Source organism: Mustela putorius, unplaced genomic scaffold, assembly GCF_011764305.1.
Source record: "Mustela putorius furo isolate JIRA1106 unplaced genomic scaffold, ASM1176430v1.1 tig00000281_pilon_pilon_pilon, whole genome shotgun sequence".
Classification (NCBI taxonomy): Eukaryota; Metazoa; Chordata; class Mammalia; order Carnivora; family Mustelidae; genus Mustela; species Mustela putorius.
This window is the reverse complement of record NW_025421343.1, coordinates 29894684-29916560: the sequence shown is the minus strand read 5'-3', so window position 1 is coordinate 29916560 and position 21877 is coordinate 29894684. Positions and strand designations below refer to the sequence as shown.

Sequence of the window (21877 nt, the reverse complement as noted above, 5' to 3'; positions counted from 1 at the left end):
TCTACTTCTAATATGCCGTGTACTGTGTAATTAAAACTGTCGAGTTATTGTTCACCCCATTTATCTGTCAGTCCCTTAGAAGAACATTCAATACACATCTGTTAAATGAACAAATCAGGCATTCTCTTGTGACCAAGCCAGCTCTCCCTTATCTAAATATAATCACAATGGCTAACATACAAATTAGGTAACAGCCAGGTACATGATCTGCCTCTTCAGTTTCTTAAGAGTATCTTCCTGTCTCCTCTGACAGAAGGTTTCTACCATGGCTGGGGGAGAGTCAGCCCACCCATACAATCTCCTTCATTCTTTGAATTTTGAGATCAAAATCAGTTGGGACAGAATAATCTCAATCAGATTATTCCCAGCAGGAGAGTGAACTTCCTTTCAATACTGGGACAAAACTCTCATTTGTCTCATTCACAAAAGGAAGATTAAACATAATTAGCAAACAAGAACTTGCTCTTATTTTAAAAAGAGGAAAATTATACTAAAAAACTATACTAAAAAGATATACTTTATTCACCCTTACATTTCTTACTGAGAGCAGAGACAAAAATAATGTAAAAATTTTCTGAGATACACCTACACATTTTTTCTAAAGTCACATCTCCAAGCCCTGCTAATACAATGAAACGTATCTTAAAAGTGATCAACGAACAAAATATATTTGTCCTGAAAATTAAGAGTATCCTTAGTCCTGTATTAAAAAATACAGTTGGGTTGGGCGGGGCAGGCGGGGGGGAAGGGAAGTTTCATACTTTCAAATAGTGTTAAAACTGAACTTAGCCGATTGCTGTAGGAATAAACACTAAAAGGAAACTGGACTACACTGCTCACTTTATTAGAGTTCTAGTATAATGAAAATATGAAAAGAAATACATCGTTAAGTCCTGACAGGCCGGAAGAGAATAGATTTTATCCCCTCTCTCTGTGAAGTGGAAAATGAACTCTCAATGTGTCAAACCTCAAAAGGCAAGTAGTGATTTTATAAAATGTATAAAATGTATGTCTTTGCTGGTTTTTTCTAACAGATGCTATAAAACAATAATTATCATGAGCAATCCTGACTAAGAAGAATATTCAAATCCTAACGTAAAACTCACTATCATTGTTTCTTCATTAGTAAATATTTACTAAAAATAGTTACTGTACAGAGTCACCATAGAGATAAAATAATATAAATAAAGTGAGCTCTGAATAGTCATTACAATCTTTACATGTATGTTTCACTGGTACAGAATTTAGAGATGTGAAGTGCTACTTTTCTTACTGAAGAAGGAAAAGAATTTGAAGGATAATTTTTTTCCAGCAGAAAAAGTAGAAAAACAAAAAGCTCCAATTAAATAAAATTCAGTTATCCTCTAAATGAAATTAAATTTTTGTAATGAATCATCAATATATTAGATGTCAAGTTTACTTTTTAAAAATACGATGTATGTTATAGGAGCAGGAAATATATTAACTTAAGGAAAGCAACAAAAAAGGTGCTTTAAATATACAAATTCCATTTCCTGCAGTAAGCATCTTCCATAATTATCTTAGAATTCAACACACTGTAACTCCATTTTTGCAGGATCCAATAGAAATTACAGATTAAGGAAATACATAATATAAACAGTTGTTCTTATTTTCACATTTATGCCACCATAAATTTGTGATTTTTTAATTAAAGTGGTAATTATGACTACATTCCAAATTGTCACACATTTTTTTATCTAAGAAATAAAATACTCCTGGGAAAAAACACTCAAGGTTTCATAAATTTTCAATTTTGTTATCAACTAATACACCTCAAAACACAGGAAGATGAGGTACAGAAACACAGGGCAAGATTCCCCTAAAAATACACAAGGGCAATTTCAAAGCTCTGTATACTTTATATTAACTGCTTTGTCAAGAACTGTATGTTTATTGTACAATAAAGAACAGAGCTGGCCAGGGTAAAGAGATGGGATGTTCAATTACATGTTTCTCAGGGAGTATTAACCCAATTAAAAAATTAGACCTTCAGTTCAATTTTGACAGGACACTATTTTTAGGTATGCCAGCTGCCTATTTACAGTTAGAATTTTGCCATGATGAATGATGGGACCATGCAACATGTTCTCTTCTCTACAACATAAACTAACTAACGAAGATCATATACCTTTACCTTTTCATTCCCTGGTAAGAGTAGAATGAACCTACAGCTTTGTATGTTTCTACCAAGTGGCTCTTTTTTTTAATGCCTTATTCAATTTATGATCTCTAACTGCTTGGCAGTGAGTGATATATATAATAAACTAAGACAGAATTACTGCAGCGCTGATTTCTCCCTGAAAAAAATTATTCTTTTAGTGACCAGTTATCTGCCATCATTTGATGTGTTCTCAAAGTTTAGTATCTTAAAAAAATGAGAATAGGTAGAACAAATATAAAGATACTAAAGAACATTAATTGACTCAAAAGACCAGTGACAAAAGAGTGAATTTCCACTGGCAGTATAAATGCCTTAAAAATCAGAATTTACATAAAACGCACAACCACTGAACAGATTCTGCTAAGATAAGAAAAAGGTTTACTGCATTTCTTAAAAGAGTTTTTGTTAACTCAACATCTGGATCTAATGAAGTATAAACTTAAGCCAAAAATTCAATGAACAATTAAATTTACCAAGAAGATAAATACGAACTTTATTATAACTACAACAAATAAATACTGAATCCTCTCATTTCTAAAAAAGATTACAGCATGTATAACAGCAGGTATCAAAATGAAACACAAGTAATCCATAAACCTAACAATTCTTTTTCTATCAATCTACTGGGTGATTTCTATATGCCTCAAAAGATTATATAAATATGTATTTACTGGCACTGAAAGGTGCCTTTGGCACCAATACTAAGACTAGCATCCATCTGTGGAACAGGTACAAAATGACAGAATTTAAGATAAACTCCATACCTATAGCTGTAAGACTGCACAAAAAGAAGTCTGGTAAGTCATTGTGAATAAATGTTTCTGAGTGTAGGGTTTAGTGGATACTTTTTCTTTGTAGTTTTAGATCTTGCTTGTATGCATGTGTGTTTAATCAATGTATGTCCTTTTAAAAAACCCACAAAGCTATTTAAAAAAAGACAGTTAGGGGACACAATGAAGAGAAATGAACCAAGTATACTACCTTAAACGGTTGGTGTAGGTATCAACACAAGTCTTCATTTTGGCTAATAATGTACCAACAGAAGTTTGACATTCTGACTGCTCTTCTTCCTCTTCACCATTCTCTGTAGAAAGAGGCAACAGTAGGGGCACCATGGATGTACAAGAAGCAATGGCCCGGAGCAATTCCAGCAGAGCTCGATAGAGTGGCACATGTCTCGCCATGTCAAGAACTGTAAGAAGAAAGCATAAAATGAGAACATGTGCAATATAAAAGCCAGTCTATAGCCATGTGACTTCTACTCAGATCTTTTCTCTTAAAGGTTTATTTTATTTATTTTGAGAGAGAGATAGAGAGCACGTATGTGAACAGGACTGAGGGGCAGAGGGAGAAGCTCGAGCAGATGTACCACTGGGTGTGGAGCCCAATATGGGAGCTTGATCTCGTGACCTGAGCTGAAATCATGAGTCAAACACTTAACTGAGTGAGCCACCCAGGTGCCCTGCTTCTACTCAGATCTTTTTTTTTTTTTTTTTTAAGATTTATTTATTTGAGAGAAAAAGAGCAAGAGAGCGAGAGAGTGAGTGAGTGAACGAGCAGGGGGAGGGAGAGAGGGAGAGAATCCTCAAGCAAAGTCCCCACTGAGTCCAACCCGACGTGTGTCTCAATCCCAGAGATCACAGCCCCAGCTGAAACCAAGAGCTGGATGCTCAACTGACTGAGCCACCCAGGCACCCCTTTACTCAGATTTTAAGATTAATTGATATTTGACTGAAAATGTGCTGGACAGAATACAGCAGCAAAGAAAAGTTTAAGCAAAATCCCTGTTCTTTTGTATAGCTTACATTCTAAGCAGAGAAGGACAAATGAGTAAAAATTTTTTTCAGACGCTAAGAAGTACTCTGACGGCAACAGAAAAGACTGAAATGGGGAAGGAGAATTGGGGGGGGGCTACCTACTGGAGGCAAGCCTATACTGCCCACAGACCTATACTGGGATTAGAGTTATGGGGGATGAGGCACAGGATTCCTGAACTCTATGTGGCAACAGATTAAAATTAGTCGTGATGGTCTGACAAACAGGGAGGCTGTTTAAAGTGACGGAGGTTGTGGGGGCTCATTTCACACCTTCCAACAGCGATGGAGAGGACAGAGGTAGAAAAGTACGACTGCTCGTCCCTGCTGTATTTGAAATTTTACGCTCCAACATAATCATGTACAGAATTTTCATATATACTTGTTTATGTTTAAAGCCACTTTTCCAACCCATGACCTAATATTACTACTTACTATAATTTTATAGTAAAACATAGTATACCCATTTTTCAAGAAAATTCAAGTCAAACCCCAAAATTACAAATCAACAAGGATAAAACCCAATGTTAATACTTGTGGGAATACGAGAAAGCCAGACTTACATAAACAGGTATGTATGAAGCTTGACAACCAATACGTTATTATTTAATGCCCACATTCTATGACCCAGCACTATCACCTGTTCCTACACACCTATAAAACACAATGTAACACTGTTCTTAGGGGCACCTGGCAGGCTCAGTCGATAGGGCACGCAACTTTTTCTTTTCTTTTCAAAAAGATTTTTATCTTTGAGCATATGACTCAATCTCAGGGTTGTGAGTTCAAGCCCCATGTTGGGGCCTCTCTCTCTCTCTATATATATATATATACACTATTTTTAAGTTGGAAGCACCCAAAGAGCAATAAATTAAGGGTTGAATACACAATAACATCCAAATGATTCTATCCTATGCAGCATTTAAAAAGAACACAACAGATCTCCTACACCTATATCTGAGTGAAATAGTTTGCCAAATAATACATAAAGAGACTCAAATATATTTTTTATAACTGTGGAACTATGTAGGAATACTTAGAGGAAAAGATGAATTTCCAAACACTAATGTTACATACATGAGTTACATCTCACACTAATTAACCTGACAAATTATACATCATTCATGATAAGGCTACAGTCTACTTTTTTAAAAAGTAAGCTATAAACCCAACACGTGCTTGAACTCACGACCCAGAAATCAAGAGTCACACACATATTCTACCAACTGAGCCAGCAAGGCACCCCAAGGCTACAGTCTATTTTGACCATTTCTTTCTTTCTTGACTCCTTCACCAGCATATCACTTTGGTAATATATATGTCTAATCCTTTTTCTAGACAATTTTAATTTCTGTGTGTGGATAACTCCTTGGAGAAGGAACTATGGCCCCCACTGTGTGTTTGAAAAGCCAAGATTTAGTAAGCTGTACAAGCAAGCTAAATAGAACGTAGCAAGACCAACATTGACACCGAGGTGTATCTAACTCTAGAGCTTTTTTGCTATACCATGATGCCTCCTGAGTTGTCCAATATAGCATCACTGGTCATATACAGAGCTATTTAAATTTAATTAAAATATAAAAGAATTAAAAATTCTGTTCCTTGATTATACTAGCCATGTTTCAAGTGGTCGAGAGTCACATGAGCCCATGCTGGACAGCACAGATACAGAATGTTTCCATCATAACAAAATATTGGATTTTGGCCAATCTGGATATTGCCATCTTCAAAAGTCAAATTCCGTATATTCTGTTCACATATACAAACCATGAAAAGTAAGTGGGTTGGGCTCTACCCAAAGAGATGGGTCTTTCTCTGGGAATTGTAGGTATCACATAGAGTAAAAGAAACAACCTCTAGACTATATTCAAAGCAGGATGAATGCTTTGCTACAAAATCAGTGATATATACATGTACTGGATATACTTGTACAGTTAGACATAGAATACTGAGAATATTAATCATTAACTAGTAATGGTATTTTCATGCAGAGAGAAGGACTAAGGTTGGGAAGGCAACATTAGGGTGAATTACTTTTTAATCATATGTCATTTTGAACTTTTTTTTTTTTTTTGAAGATTTATCTATCTGAGGGACTCCTGGGTGGTTCAGTCAGTTAAGCCTCTGCCTTTGGCTCAGGTCATGATCTCGGGGTCCTGGGATCAAGGCCCAAATCTGGCTCCCCACTCAGCTGGAAGTCTGTATCTCTCTCTGCCCCTCTCCCCAACTCGTGCCCATGCACACACGCTCTCTCTCTCAGATAAATAAAATCTTTGTTTTCTAATGTTGTTTTATTGTTTTTTAGAGGGGGGAGGGCAGGAGAGAGAGAGACAGAGAGAGAGAGAGAGAGACAGACTCTTAAGCAGGCTCCACGTCCAGCACAACCCTGAGATCATGACCTGAGAGGAAATCAAGAGCTGGACGCTTAATGCACTGAGCATCCCAGGTGACCCTGTTTTCCAATGTTATTTAGTCATACAAAGTTAGAGACTTTCCTCAGAGTTTGGTGTTTTTCCTAACACTTCTACGAATGCAATTTATGCTTCATATTACACTCCCAGATAATCTACCCTCTACTGCTCTGCAAGATTCTATTGTTGAAAAAATTAAGCCTAATACAACACAGCATGCCTTTTTATAATAGAAGTAATTAATAACACATAATCTCACATTAGAGAAGCAGCAAAATAAATTATATGCTAAACCTCATCATATTAAAATGACTTCAAACATTACAGTGACAGAAGCTTATTATATATATAATACATCTTTATATATATATATTATATAATATTATATATATAATACGTCTTTGACGTTTCATAACAAGACACTTTGCCAGGATAATCAACAGGATTAAAAATAAACACCAATTTTGCTCTTACAACAAAACAGTTGAGGCAAGATTGTGTCTTTTTTTAAAATTTTATTTTATTTATTAGATTTATTTTATTTATTAGAGAGAGAGTGCACAAGCAAAGGAACAGCAGACGGAGCTGCAGAGGGAGAGAGAGAAGCAGGTTCCCCACTGAACAGAGAGCCTGATAATGGGTCTCTTGAGCAGAGACCCTGATAATGGGTCAGGACCTGACCCATCCCAGGACCATCCCAGGATCATGACCTGAGCCAAAGGCAGCTGTTTAACTGACTGAGCCCCCAGGTACCCCGAGGAAACACTGTGTTTTTATTAAAAGACAATAACCCTGCTGAATTAAACCTCAAATATTCTGATATATAAATAAATTTTTTGATACAAAGAATATGAAGAGATAATCTGGCAAAGGACATTTTTTTAAAAAATGAAAAAACACACCTCCAAGTGGTATAACATAAGCTTCTCCCTGATCAATTAAGAATAAATGTATAAATCAGAGCATATGGACTACAAATCCCCAAAGGGTAAGAGCGATTATAAGCTGTGCGGTCATTTTCCTCTCTAAAATTGGAAGACAACTAAATGATACAGGAAACAATTGTGATTACACTATCAATACATCACTGAAACCAGAACCTCTAGAAGTAATCTCCCTCTAAAGGTAGCTTCATGTAAAATTTATATAAATTTATATATAAATCTAAATGTGATATTAACTAAGACTCATAATTGGTGGTAATTAATTGATATTACTATAAAATGTTTTTTTTAAGATTTTATTTATTTATTTGACAGACAGAAATCACAAGTAGGCAGAGAGAGAGAGGAGGAAGCAGGCTTCCCACTTAGCAGAGAGCCCAATGCGGGGCTCGATCCCAGGACCCCGGGATCATGACCTGAGCCGAAGGCAGAGGCTTTAACCCACTGAGCCACCCAGGCGCCCCACTATAAAACTTTTAATGTTTTTTATTATAGGTAACTAACAACAAAGCACTAAAATTTGTTTCCTAAGCACCCAAAAATGGACTTAGAAAAGGACTGAAATATCTGGACTTCTAGTCTAATACTATTTTCCTGCTGCTTCTGCTTTATAAGAAAATAAATTTAGACATAAAGGGGATAATCATGATGTTCTAAAAACAAAGAAAACTGGACCCTTCTAAACAGAACACCACTGTCTCGAAGGCAAATCATGATTACGACAACAGCAATAGCAGCTAACACGGCGAGCACACGTACGCCAGGCAGGAACGATTCTAAGCATTTTACATAAATAGTAGTCAACTCAACTCTCACAATTTCATTAGGTAAATATTATCTTCATTTTCCACATGAGTAAAGTGAAGCACAGAAAGGATGACCAACTTTTTCAAGGCTGCATAATCACTGATGTGGAAAGGACTGGACTCACAAACAGGTCACCTAGCTCTGAAGCCTAGATCCTTAAGCACTAAAATATAATGCCACTCTAAGGTCACAATTTCAGAGAAAAGCACTAGCATGATTTACTAACACAGAGAGAAAAAGTACTTTAGGCAAGGGGGAAAAAATTAATATGGTTTGAAATTCATTATAATAGTTTCCTTAAAGCACACTAAAAAATTGCCTTTAAGCTTTAATACTATATTATTCATAATCTTAAAAAATTTTTTTCAAGGTATTTTTACAGCGGTCTCAGATTTAGCTAACTGCATTCACATGGTAGAATGAAAAACTGAGTTCTTTATTTTAATTCTCAGGAATCTTAAAAGTATCCGGATTTTCTTTTTTAGGTTTTATCTTTAAATAATCTCTACAGCCAACGTGGAGCTTTGAACCCACAACCCAACACCAAAAGTCGCTCACACTACTGACTGAGCCAGCCAGGAGCCCCAAGTGTCAAGATTTTCTAATTGCCACTTTCTTAGCAAAAAAAAAACAAAAAAAAAACCCAAAAAAAACAAACAAAATGTAAGGGGCGCCTGGGTGGCTCAGTGGGTTAAAGCCTCTGCCTTTGGCTCAGGCCATGATCCCAGGGTCCGTGGATCGAGCCCTGCATCAGGCTCTCTGCTCAGCAGCTAGCCTGTTTCCTCCTTTCTCTCTCTGCCTGCTTCTCTGCCTACTTATGATCTCTTTCAAACAAATAAATAAAATATTTAAAAACAACAACAAAAAACTCTGTAAGTAATGCAAGAAAAATCATGGAATCATTTCCAGATAAATTATTTATAATTTTAAAAATCAATTTATTAATGCATAAGTTATAATCAATATACAAATGTGCCTTTCATGACTTCGGACAATAAACACTCCTGTGTAATCACTGCCCAAATGAAGATACAGAATACTTCTATCACCCCAAACACTTCTTCTTATGCCTCTTTCCTCCTATGGCCAGCTTCAAATAACCACTCCTATTCTCTCACTGTAGAAAGCAGATAAATAGGAGAGAAAATCAACACTACCAAATAGATTCTTTAAAAAGAAATAAAAAATCTGAATAGCCCCCTATAGTTAAAGCAACTGAATCAATTAGAAACCTTTTCATTAAAAAGCTCCAGATGGCTTTACAGGAAAATTTTATCAAAACCATTTATTAATTTTTAGGATCTCCTTCAGAAAATAGAGGAAATGGAAATAACTTATTTTTGAGGATTAAATTAACCGATACTATTTGAGACAAAGACATCACAAGAAAAAAGAGAAACTATGAATCAATACCCCTCACAAGTGGGGGGTGGAGATAATAAATCACAACCAAATGGGATTTTTTTCCAGGAATACATGGTTTAGTTAAATATTTGAAAAGTCAAGATAATGGAGCAAAAAAAAAAAAAATATTAACAGACAAAAAAAAAGAAAAGAAAAGCCATTATAAGCAGCTTAGCAAATCTAAACAAAGCATTTAACAAAACTCAAAACTCATTTATTATAAAACTCCAACCAAACTAGGAATAGAAGAAAACCACCTAACCGGATAAACAGCTTCTAAAATATCCCTAGTGCAATCATCACATCTAATCTTTTCTCCCAAAGTAACAACTTCTACAGTATATAGATGTATAAGAAAAGAAAAAGGCATACAAATTGAAAAGAAAGAGAATGGTCTTTAATGTACATGGCATGACTGCCTATACAGAAATCCTATGAAATCTAGTGGAACTAGTATATGAATTTCACAAGGGAGGGGGACATCAGGTAAATAAATAAAAATCAACTCTGTTTTTATATATGAATGGTAGGAAAATGAAATTTTAAATAAAGCAGTACCATTTACAATGGCATAGAACGTGGAATTGGGATAAATCTGACATAAATTCAAGGGTAAAAAATGGTACCGAGAGACATTAAGGGAAATCTAAACAGGTAAGATATACAGTGTTCATAGATCAGAAGACTCAATCTTGTTAAGTCGTCGGTCTTCTCCAATTGCTGTAAAGACTGAATATAATTACAATCAAATTCCCAATTTGCCAATAGGCGTTTTTGTGGGGGTAGAAACTAACAAGATGACTTTAATATGTTTATGGAAATATAAACATCCTAGAGAATCAAAACAGTTACAGCTGAATTTTAATGCCATAATTACAAATTTTATTTTATTTTATTTTTAAAGATTTTCTTTATTTATTTGACAGACAGAAATCACAAGTAGGCAGAGAGGCAGGCAGAGAGAGAGGGGAGGCAGGCTCCCTGCTCAGCAGGGAGCTCGATCCCAGGACCCTGGGATCATGACCTGAGCCGAAGGCAGAGGCTTTAACCCACTGAGCCACCCAGGTACCCTAGATTACAAATTTTTTAATTAATGCATCTAAAAAGTAAGTAAACTCTTAAAAGATATTAACTGGCCAATAGCTTGATTTTTCAAACTGCTTGGCAGGACAAAGTAACAAGAAAAAGAAACAAAAATCTATGGTGATACTTTGACAAATTAAATCCCTAAAGGCAGAAATCCTCTGGTAAGAACAAAACAGAAATACTTCACATAAATCATGGCAAAGCCTGTATGGCTTAATAGCTATGACTGGCAAAAACATTACTACATAAACTTTCTTTTTTTTTTTTTTTTTTAAGATTTTATTTATTTGACAGAGAGATCACAAGCAGGCAGAGAGGCAGGCAGAGAGAGAGAGAGAGAAGGAAGCAGGCTCCCCACTGAACAGAGAGCCCGATGCGGGGCTCGATCCCAGGACCCTGGGACCATGACCTGAGCCGAAAGCAGAGGCTTTAACCCACTGAGCCACCCAGGTGCCCCACTACATAAACTTTCTATTCCTTCCAGCTATAAGAGAAGAAGCTTTAAGAGATTAGCTAATAAACTCTGATATCCCTTACACTAGCCTTTGTCTCTTCTCTCCATTTTGGTAGAAATAGTTAAGCTGTTTAGGTTCCAAATACCTCCATTCCTTTACCTTTATCACCAATCTAGATACCTGCTGATACTTCTAACTATACACATACAATTATTAAATGCTACTGTTTGTTATTTCCGGAGGATGGTACATGAGGTAATCTATTTTTACCTTCGCCTTTGTGTTTTTAGGCACTGCTTACGTTACTCATGGCTTGCACAAAATGATGTCTTAGATTTGCTTTACAATAACCTACTGTGTGTACATATGTGTCTACTTGGAAAGAACAGAGTGAAGAAATAAATAAAAGGCAGAGCCAAGGGTTAATCACTGATGAAGCCGAGTGATGGAGCTCACGGACGTTCATTATACTACAATCACTAGTTCCACCAACCTTAGACTTTTCTATAATAAAAGATTTCATTAAACTGTGATAGTCAGAAAAGGCAAGAAAGCCTGAGAAATGCTCCAGATTAAAGGAAATGAAAGAGGAACATACGTAACATGTGATCCTAGATTAACTGTTGGACAAAAAGCAATTTTTTTCTTTGCTATAGAGGACATGATTGGGACAACAGATGAAATATCAATGATATCTGTGAATCGGATGATTAGATGGTTGTATTAGATCAATGTGAACTTTCTGTATTCTGATTACTATAATGTGGTTATGTAGAAGATTGCCTTTGTCTTTTAGGAAATAAATCCTAAAACACTTAGGGGTAACAGGGTTATAATGCCTGCAACACATGTCTCACAACTGGTACAGAAAAAATGTGTATATATGTGTAAAATTTATGTATGTTTGTATGCATGTATAGATAGATAAAAGGAGGAAGGAAATTGATATCAAACTTTTATAAAGGCATCAAACAGGGCACCTGGGTGGCTCAGTGGGTTAAAGCCTCTGCCTTCGGCTCAGGTCATGATCCCAGGGTCCTGGGATCAAGGCCCGCATCGGGCTTTCTGCTCAGCGGGGAGTCTGCTTCCTCCTCTCTCTCTGCCTACTTGTGATCTCTGTCTGTTAAATAAATAAATAAAAATCTCTAAAAAAAAATATTATAAAGGTATCAAACATTACTGACTAACATCTCTAGAGGACAAGTTAAAACATGGCAAAATAACAAACTGACACACATTTTCATTCACCAGTTCTAGTAATTCTAAAATTTAAATAATGCTAACAAGGTCACCAAAAATAGTCATCACAACATTCTTTACAACAGCAAAGGAACCAATTTGTGTTTATCAATATGGATTTGACTTAATTACTAAATATCAGTTGTGTGCTCATAAAAATGAAGATATGCCTCATGATGCACTGGAGCAAATTCCAGAGTATGTAATCTTGGGGTATGTAATCTTGGAATCTTTTATAAAAGTGATAAAAATGTTCTACACATGACTGTGCCCCAAATCACCAAATGTACACTTTAAGTGGGTTAGCTGTACAGGAAGTGAGTTCCTTTCAACAGAACAGTCATGAAAACCTTCTTAGGTAGTACTTATTCATATACCATTTCCACTTTTTTCTTCTGGGATGTTTATTTTCTTCAATTGCTTTATAATACTACTTTGTGTCTGAGGAAAAGAGAACAGTAAGTTTTATAAACACTTCACCTAATATGTTGTTTTAATTTTTAAACACATGAAAACATAGACATAAACGTAACTTCTAGAGCCTGTTTCAACCTGAGAACAGCAAAAAAATAAAGTTTCAGAAAAACTTTCCCTCTTCCATTAAAATTCTGAATAGCTTTCATTTCTGCATTTAAATATCTGAAACACTAAAATTTATATTGATATAAATGTAGCCAGTTATCCAAAAATTTCCATCTTTACTATTTTATAAACTCATTTAATAAAGTACTCAACAATGTTTTATTTTTCCCAACTTGCTTCCATGTAACATACAAAGAGAAAGAGAACAAAGCAAACCCCAATAAAAACCCCAGTAACTTATTTTGAGGATATCAACACCCACTCTAAAATTTATTTAGAAAGGCAAAATACTCAGAATAGCCAAGACAATATTTAAAAAGTCAAAGGACTGCTACAATCAGGATTTAAGACTTACTACCGAGTTACAATAATGGAGATAATATAGTATTGGCAAAAGAATAGACAAATAGATCAATGGAACAAAAACTGTAACAAAAATATGAGCAAGGTGTATAGCAGTTTTATTCATAACTGTCAAAACCCAGAAACAACCAAGATGCTCTTCAAAAGGTGAATATGTAAGTAAACTGTTGAATATCCAAGCTATCAAGCCACCAAATGATATGGTGGAACCTCAAATATATACTGCTTAGAGGAAAAATTACTTAGTAAAAGAAGCGACTTTGGAAAGGTTATATACTCTGATTCCAACTATATGACATTCTGGTAAAGGAAACAATGGAGTGTGTAAAGAGATCCGTGGTTACCAGAGGTTTCAGGGGGGTGAGAAGGAGGTTGGGATGAATAGGCAGAGCACAGAGAACTTCTTAGGGCAGTGAATCTATTTTGTGTGATACTCTAACAGTGAAATGCATGACACTAAGCACTTGTCAAAACCCTCCGAATTGTACAAAACAGAGTGACACTATATGTAAACCACCGTCTTTAGTTAAAAATAACATACCATTATTACTTTATCAATTGTAACATGTACCACACTAATGCAACATGTAAGTAATAGGGTATGATATACTGGGAGTTGAAGAGAGACGGAGTATGTGGAAACTCTTTAAAACCTACAACTGCTTTTAAAAAAAATTGAGTATATGAAATAAAAAATAAACTACATAAAATTATAGTATTTCAGATAAAATTATACAAGAATATAGCTAATCCAAGGAACACTGGTTTTCAAAAAGTAAATGGTCATAAGTTATCAAAAACAACAAGAAAAAGCATAAAATGAGAAGTATCTGTCCATGATAAGAATAATGCTGAGGACAGCCTGGCAAGCTAAAACTCAACAAAGCAGAATTGGGGGAAAAGATATGACAAATCTCAAGCACTGTCTGATTGACAGTTGAAGTTTTTTTAAATCTAAAAATAAGTGGGCATAGAGAAAATAAAATAGTCCTTTTAAGTAAATGAAACAGAGTAGTTCCCTTTATTCAAACGGCATTTATTTCATTTAACTGAATTAGTAGTAGGAAGGGCCAACTGGGAATCTTAAATTATGAAAATAAAATATATTCTCTTCATAAAAGGAATGGAAGCAAAAGCTGTGGAGACCACGTAATCAGCAAAGGACAATGAGATGGACAACAGCCCGAACAGCATGATACATAAAACTCTGGGTCCGGTTTATAAATAACTTTACATAAATTTTTCACTATTGTATTGGGGCATCTGGGTGGCTCAGTGGGTTGAAGCCTCTGTCTTTGGCTTGGGTCATGATCCTGGGGTCTTGGGATTGGGCCCCGCTTTGGGCTCTCTACTTGGTGGGGAGCCTGTTTCCCCCCACTCTCTGTCTACTTGTGATCTCTCTTTCTGTGTCAAATAAATAAATAAAATCTTTTTAAAAAATTTCATTATTGTACCATTTCTTATCTATTTTGCACTTTAAAATGTCAAGGTTTTGTATGTTTGCATTTATTGGACATAGTTATTATATCTAATTTTGCATTATTTGTGTTTTATTAAAAAAAAACTGAATATAGCCAGAGAGAATTTGGAAAACTAAGGAAAAGCTAATTTATGTTCACTTTTTCAGATATATACTTTTAAACTAACATGGATAGGTGTTCAGTGAACAAAAGGAGTCAATAAATGTAACAAAGTCTTAATGAAAATCTGCCTGTTAAAACGTAAAACAGAGCTATTGTTTCAGTCTTGAATTCCTTAATCACCGTTTCTGCCCTAAAGAGCTGCATCAGAAAACCCTTAGCTGTCTTTTACCCTTTGGTCCTTTTCACATGCACACTTCGCTGTTGTCACAGGATTAAATGTGACCAGCTGACAAAGAGCATGGGCACAACACTGTTATGCAACGCCATGTCTGCAAGGGTGCTTACAGCTCCTTTATTCAGTAAGTACCAAGTGCATGTTCAGTGCTACTGCTTACTACTATGCAAGCCAAGCCACGGCCCTCCTGATACTCCAATGTTTCCTGGTTGCTGAATTATGCAATACCTGAAAAGTACCCTGGAATTTTCAACAACTAAGGACACAAATATGTGATAATACTATAGTTACTCCCATAAGAGAAATTTTCTAATTTAAAAAGTAGTAACTAGGGGCGCCTGGGTGGCTCAGTCGGTTAGGCGTCTGCCTTTGGCTCCGGTCATGATCCAAGAATCCTGGGATTGAGCCCCACATGGGGATCCCTGGTCAGCAGGGGAGTCTACTCCTCCCTCTTCCTCTCCCACTGTCCCTGCTCACGTACTCTCACTCTTGCTCACTCCCTCAAATAAATAAAATCTCTAAAAATAAATAATAAATAAAAAAATACAAACAAAACATGGCTCTGCAATAAAAATACTTACAAATGAAATTACTGAAAGAACACCTATTTTTTTTTTTTTTTTTTAAGATTTTACTTATGTGACAGAGAAAAAGAGAGTGCTGGATCACAAGCAGGAGGAGCGGCAGAGAGAGGAAGAAGCAGGCTCCCAGCTGAGGTGGGACCCTGATGCAGGGCCAGGACCCCAAGAATATGACCTAAGGGGAAGGAAGGCACTGAATCAACTGGCTACCCAGGAGCCCCACTGAAAGGACATCTTAAGTGAAGACATACCATGAAGAATACTGGTCCATTAATAAACAGAAGGCATTTTATGGCTATGCTATGATTTTTATATATAATTAGCACTAACTCTATCATATATAAATGCTAAGATGGAAACATCAATGAGTTTTGTATAAATACACTGATAAAAATAATTTCTGAGCCTAACAATTCATATACAGTATTTCATCTCCCTTGCAATTTTCTAATTATTTAATTTATTGAATTTATACTCCTCAACCAAGCCTTAGCCAACAAATTATTTTGGGGATTCATGTCAACCCTAGGTATGCTGAACTAAACTGAAGTTGGCAGATAAGCCAGCAACTAGACAAGAAGAAGAAACAGAGAAATCTACATCAAAGTATCAAAGATTTCCAGCAGAGGATCAAAGTATGTATGTTTTTTTATACAAGTCAGGGCCAACTTGCTCTACCTAGCCGGAAGGGCATTCTACTGGGGATCTCTGCATATGTGTGTGTGTGTGTGTGTATGAAATATTTATATATTTCATTTATATATTTTATTTATATATATTTATATATATTTCATATATATATGAAATATTTTATAGTTTCTCAGTGTAAGCCTAATTAACTGTTTTAACCAATTCCTTTATTATAGGATCTTTTTTTTAAAAAAAAGTATTATATTTATCATATAAACATCTAGTTTGTATAATATTTAATTATATAATGGTAATACAAGCAGCACAAATTTGGAAACAAATATAACTGTTAATAGGTTTACAATTTAATTATTGAGAAAAGAAATATACATGTACAAGTTGAGGTGTTTATAGAAGAACTGGAGAGTTATGTTTAACTTGGCAAGTTGGTTAGGTGAAATTTCATTAAGAAAGTTCATACCATAACAGGACTACAATATGAGAAGTGAAAATATAAGCATTAGCTACACTGGCAACTAACAGGAAGGGAAGGATCACTTTACTTTGGTTAATCAAGGAAGGTATCTCTGAAATTTAGCAGGTATTTTAACCTTACAAACTTGTACAAATGAAGTCAACTAGAAACCCATTTAAAATTTACCAATAAAATTATTTAACAGAGTGATGCATTCTGTATCAAAGATATTTATTCCCACACAGGATACCTTTGACGAATACGAGAATTTCAGATAAAAGGAACTAACATTTTTTGATGAACGCCTACGGGCAAGACACACTACGTGGATACTAACATGATCAAAATTTTGGCTTTCTGTATTCTTTTACCACAAATGAAATATATGGTAGATAGATCCTAACAATATCTTGTTTTTAAATTGCATATAAAAATAAATACACTAAATATAGGCAAATGGTTCAAACTTTTTGTACCCCTCAACTAATTTTCAAGATAACTAGGGCCATATTATAATACAGCTTTGGATTAAAAGCCAAATGACATATAGCAGAAGAATCTTTTAAAATTTTAACCAGTTTCTGACAGACTGTTTATTAAAACAGTGCAAAGAAACATACATAATACAATTCAAAAGTTTCAAATAAACCATTAGCAAGAAAACTGTAAGATACAAAGTTAAGTACTATGTGTCATAATGGCTCAATAATCTCTACTTATTTGTTTCCAGGCAATGTGTATCAAAAAAATAACCAAAACTAAGTTTTCATAAATGAGATTACTTATTGATAAACCACTAGGTTTTCATGGAACAACACTAATATAATCTCCAAGCCCTCAAAGAATGCTAGACCCTCCTGAATTTGCTTCCCTTAACACCAGAAAGATGGGTACAGGGGTAGGTGTAGGGTTGGGGAGAGAAGATGAATTAACTTTTTAGTAATTACTTCAGGTTTTAAAGAATGTGGTCATGTTTAAATTTAGACATTTGCCATAACAACAATTAACTTTACTCTAACATAGTGTACTCATGAAATTAAATTTAAATCCTAACTTTTTGAGAAGTATAATGAAAGATAAGATACAGTAAGAACATATAAACATATAAAATCTGTGTGAGGAAAATCAGATGGTGTAATACAGCTTGCAATAATGGATTTTGTCCCAATATAGCTAGCTCTGGAACTACCAAGTCAATACTGTGAAAAAAATGAGAAAATTTTAATACCAATATATACCATTATTTAGTTAAGACAACTAGACAAATTGGTAGATACTCGATAATGTTCCCAACAAAAAAGTCCTGTGCTTGTTCTCTTATTTCTACCTTCTAACTTATGTTTATTCACTTCTCTTTTCCATAATGAAAAAGCCATTTCTATCTTGCTTTCAAATTTGAAAATTTGTGGGGCGCCAGGGTGGCTCAGTCATTTAAGCCTCTGCCTCTTGGTTGTAACTCAGGTCATGATCTCAGGGTCCTGAGATGGAGCCATGCAGCAGCTCCACTGCTTCTCTGCCTCTGCCCCTCCCCCTAAACCTCTGCCCACTTTTGTGCTATCAAATAAATAAAATTTAGTTTTTTTTAATTTGTGTGTTTAATAATGGCCATATTACTGCTAAAGAGTTAAACCTGGGCAAATGAATAAATTTCTCTGGATTTCAATTTTCTCATTTGTCCCTTCCTCATCTGTAACTGGCAGGGACTGAACAGGAAAACTCAAATTTCCCTTTCTGAAATTATACTTACCTCCATGCTATGAAACCATCACTAAAAAGGTAGAGTTTTTATGACACTTTGATAATTATTAGCAAGTAATTTAATGTGCTCAGTAATGTTGCTTTCTGAAAATACGAGCATGTCATTTTCCAAAATAGTATGGAGACAAGGTGATGGTGAGGAACCCTAGAGTAACATTCTACAGTCACCCATTTTTTTTAAACTAAGTATTACTGGAAATGAAACAGGTCCCCATCTAGTGGCCAGCAGGGGGAACTGCAGGCTTACTGAAGAGCATAAATATTAACCACTGCTTGAATAAAAAAATGATCCTTGTTTACAAGGCAGAGTTCAAAATCCATGGCAATGAGAAAAAGAAGTCAGACTGTTGAAAGAAGCAAGTTAAAGTAAACATGTTCTTTATACAAGGATTTCCCTATCTACCTAACTACTTTCTCTCTTTAAGGGTTTTTATTATTCCTTTGAAAATTAATAATTGAGATAAAACATTTAATTCACTTATTTGAATTACCCACCTTGAAGTTCTGGCTTTAGATTTACTGTTTTATAATTTTTCTAACAATTCTCTTATAAATTAGCTTCTGAAATTAAGTTCTTTCAAGAAAAATTTAAAAATACATACACAATACTGTTTGATATAGTTGGCAAACACCGAGTTATGTTACTGATTTCATGTTAATCTAATGTATAAAACCAAATAAGAACACTAACAGATGTCTTTCTTTTAGTTCGCATAAAAAGAATTATTTAAGCTTCAAATGTACTCAACCATTTCAAGTAACTGGAACCATGTTGTAACATTTGACAAATCTGATTAACTTCATTAAATATGAAGACTTATACTGCCCCTGTGATGCCGCCAAACAAAACACTCCAAAAATTTCTCCATTCTTTCACTTGTAACAAGCTTTTACATTTTCTTCTCCACCCATTTTCAGGCCAATAGAGAAAAGCCAATATATGAAAAGGTTATAATAGGAAAACTATTAGGCTATTAAAAATTCCTCCTGAAACAGTTAATTCACAAAAAAAGAAATATTAGGATTTTTCTCCTAACAACCATAAGAAGGAGGACAAAAAGGAGGTGGGAAGGGAGTGAGAAAGCATATTCTATAGTAAATGGCAGACCAGTGAAAACCAGAGTGTAAACTACTATATGTTTCTGTATTTTCTTGTCTTGATCACCTATCATTTAAAAAAACATGTAACAGGGCGCATGGGTGGCTTAGTTGTTGAGCATCTGCCTTCAGCTCAGGTCATAATCCCAGGATCCTGGGATCAAGCCCTGCATCAGACTCTCTGCTTGGTGAGAAAACTGCTTCTCCCTCTCCCACCCCCACTTCTTGTGCTCCCTCCCTCACTGTATCTCTGTCAAATAAATAAAGTCTTTAAAAAATAATGTGTATATATATATATATATATATATGACAGAAAGGAAATGTGCACTGCTTGACTATAGCTCTTAAAAAAGCCTACTGCATTATGCCTGTGTTTCTGTGTATTATCTGCTAGCAATGTAAGCAAATCATTCCTGAAATATAATGTCGCAAGTGAAATTATTAGCACTGTTGTCACACTTAAATACCAAATTGCCAGATAGGCAATGAAATAAATGGCATATTCTGTAAAAAAGTCAATATTATGAAAGACAAAGAAAAGCTGGGAAATGTTTCAGATTAAAGGAGAAAAGATAGGACAACTGAAATAGAAGATTCTAGACTCGATATTTTACCCTATCCCACCACCCCAAACTGCCAAAAATAATATTCTATAGGCAAATGATAAAACTGGAAAATGAACTATAAACTAGTCTTCTAAACCTGGAATTTTCTAAAAGATTTTATTTATTTGAGAGAGGGAGAGAGAGCATGAGAGAGCACAGCTGGTGGAGAGGGAAAACAGGCTGCCCATGGAGGAGGGAGCCGGATGCGGGGCTCCATCCCAGGACCCTGGAATCATGACCTGAGCTGAAGGCAGCCACTTAACCAACGGAGCCACCCAGGGGACCCTAAAACTGGAATTTTACTGAGTTCCAAGAAAAATGACTATATAACTTGTTCAGATATTTTTTTTAAAGATTTTATTTATTTATTTGACAGAGAGAGATCACAAGTAGGTGGAGAGGCAGGCAGAGAGAGAGGAGGAAGCAGGCTCCCCGCTGAGCAGAGAGCCCGATGCGGGACTCGATCCCAGGACCCTGAGATCATGACCTGAGCCGAAGGCAGCGGCTTAACCCACTGAGCCACCCAGGTGCCCTTGTTCAGATTTTAAAATGCTACTTAAAAAACTAACATTTTAACCAAAATTGATAAGTAACATATTTATTAATGTAACATTAAGCTATGTTTTCCTCAAAAATTCATATTCAGAATGAATTTTAACACTCATCTTAAATGAGTATACTTTTCTCACCAACTAAAGATCAGACTGCATCAAACTCGAGAATAATTTTCTCTGATCACTGAAAACATAATTTAAGAGGTGTGCTACCAAATTACCTGACCTATTCATCTTAACTAAGTCACTTTAATTTATCTAAAAATATAATTTCAAAGTAATTTGTTACCACATTCAAATGTGATTGTATCAATTCCAACTCTACCACTGGACCAGGTATCAACTTCAAGTACATAAATCTAAACATTGGGCTGGGGAAAAAAAAATCACCTTTTACAGATAAATAGTATGTCACAAAAGAAAGGTCAAACTCTTGATTTGTTGTATTAAATTTCTCAAATAGCTCCAAGATAGAGTATCGAAGTCTCTGTAATCCCAGATAGTTATCAAAATCACTATTTATTAACATACTCAGCAGAAATTACAGTTTACATGAATACATTATTTTAAATAGTAAACGTAGATAATACTGGATTTCCTTTTTAACCCTGACCATAAACATAAAAGCTCAGTGTTACACAGAGTGAACTATAGAACAAGATTTTAAGTTTTTGAGGATATAAATTTTGAAAGTGAAATGATTAATACAATATTTTAATAATGTGGAAAGAGATAAAGAAAAACCTTATCTTATTCTATTCAATTTCTCTATACAATCCAATGTTAAATTTTGGCACCAGGATGTTTATAGCTTTAAAAATTTTACTTAATCAATAAATATACTGTTTATTTGACAACTACTTTTAAAAAAAGACGAATGTGATACATGAAATAGGTCAGTGTAAGAACAAAATCAATCTAAATAATATATCACCTCAAAATTTTTATGAAGAATTTTAAAGCAGACTAGAAAACCCTCGGTTTTTAAGCCCAATAACCTCCACAATGGTAGACGTTAAGGGGCAATTACCTCTTTTCAAAAACAAGTAGCTTTTCCATCCATCCAATTGT

At 35.0% G+C, this 21877-nt stretch overlaps 1 protein-coding gene across 10 annotated transcripts in view; it reads right to left on the bottom strand.

Annotated features, from left to right (window-relative positions):
* Positions 1–21877, bottom strand: part of BIRC6 (baculoviral IAP repeat containing 6) — a 227342-nt gene that overhangs the window by 37216 nt on the left and 168249 nt on the right. For all 10 annotated transcript variants that reach the window (XR_201180.3, XM_004777910.3, XM_004777912.3 and 7 more), the window contains one exon: positions 3164–3374. Coding sequence is in view for 9 of the 10 variants with exons in the window: in XM_004777910.3 (XP_004777967.1) it covers positions 3164–3374 (211 nt within the window). In the remaining variant the exon portion in view is untranslated. The remainder of the gene's footprint in view (positions 1–3163; positions 3375–21877) is intronic.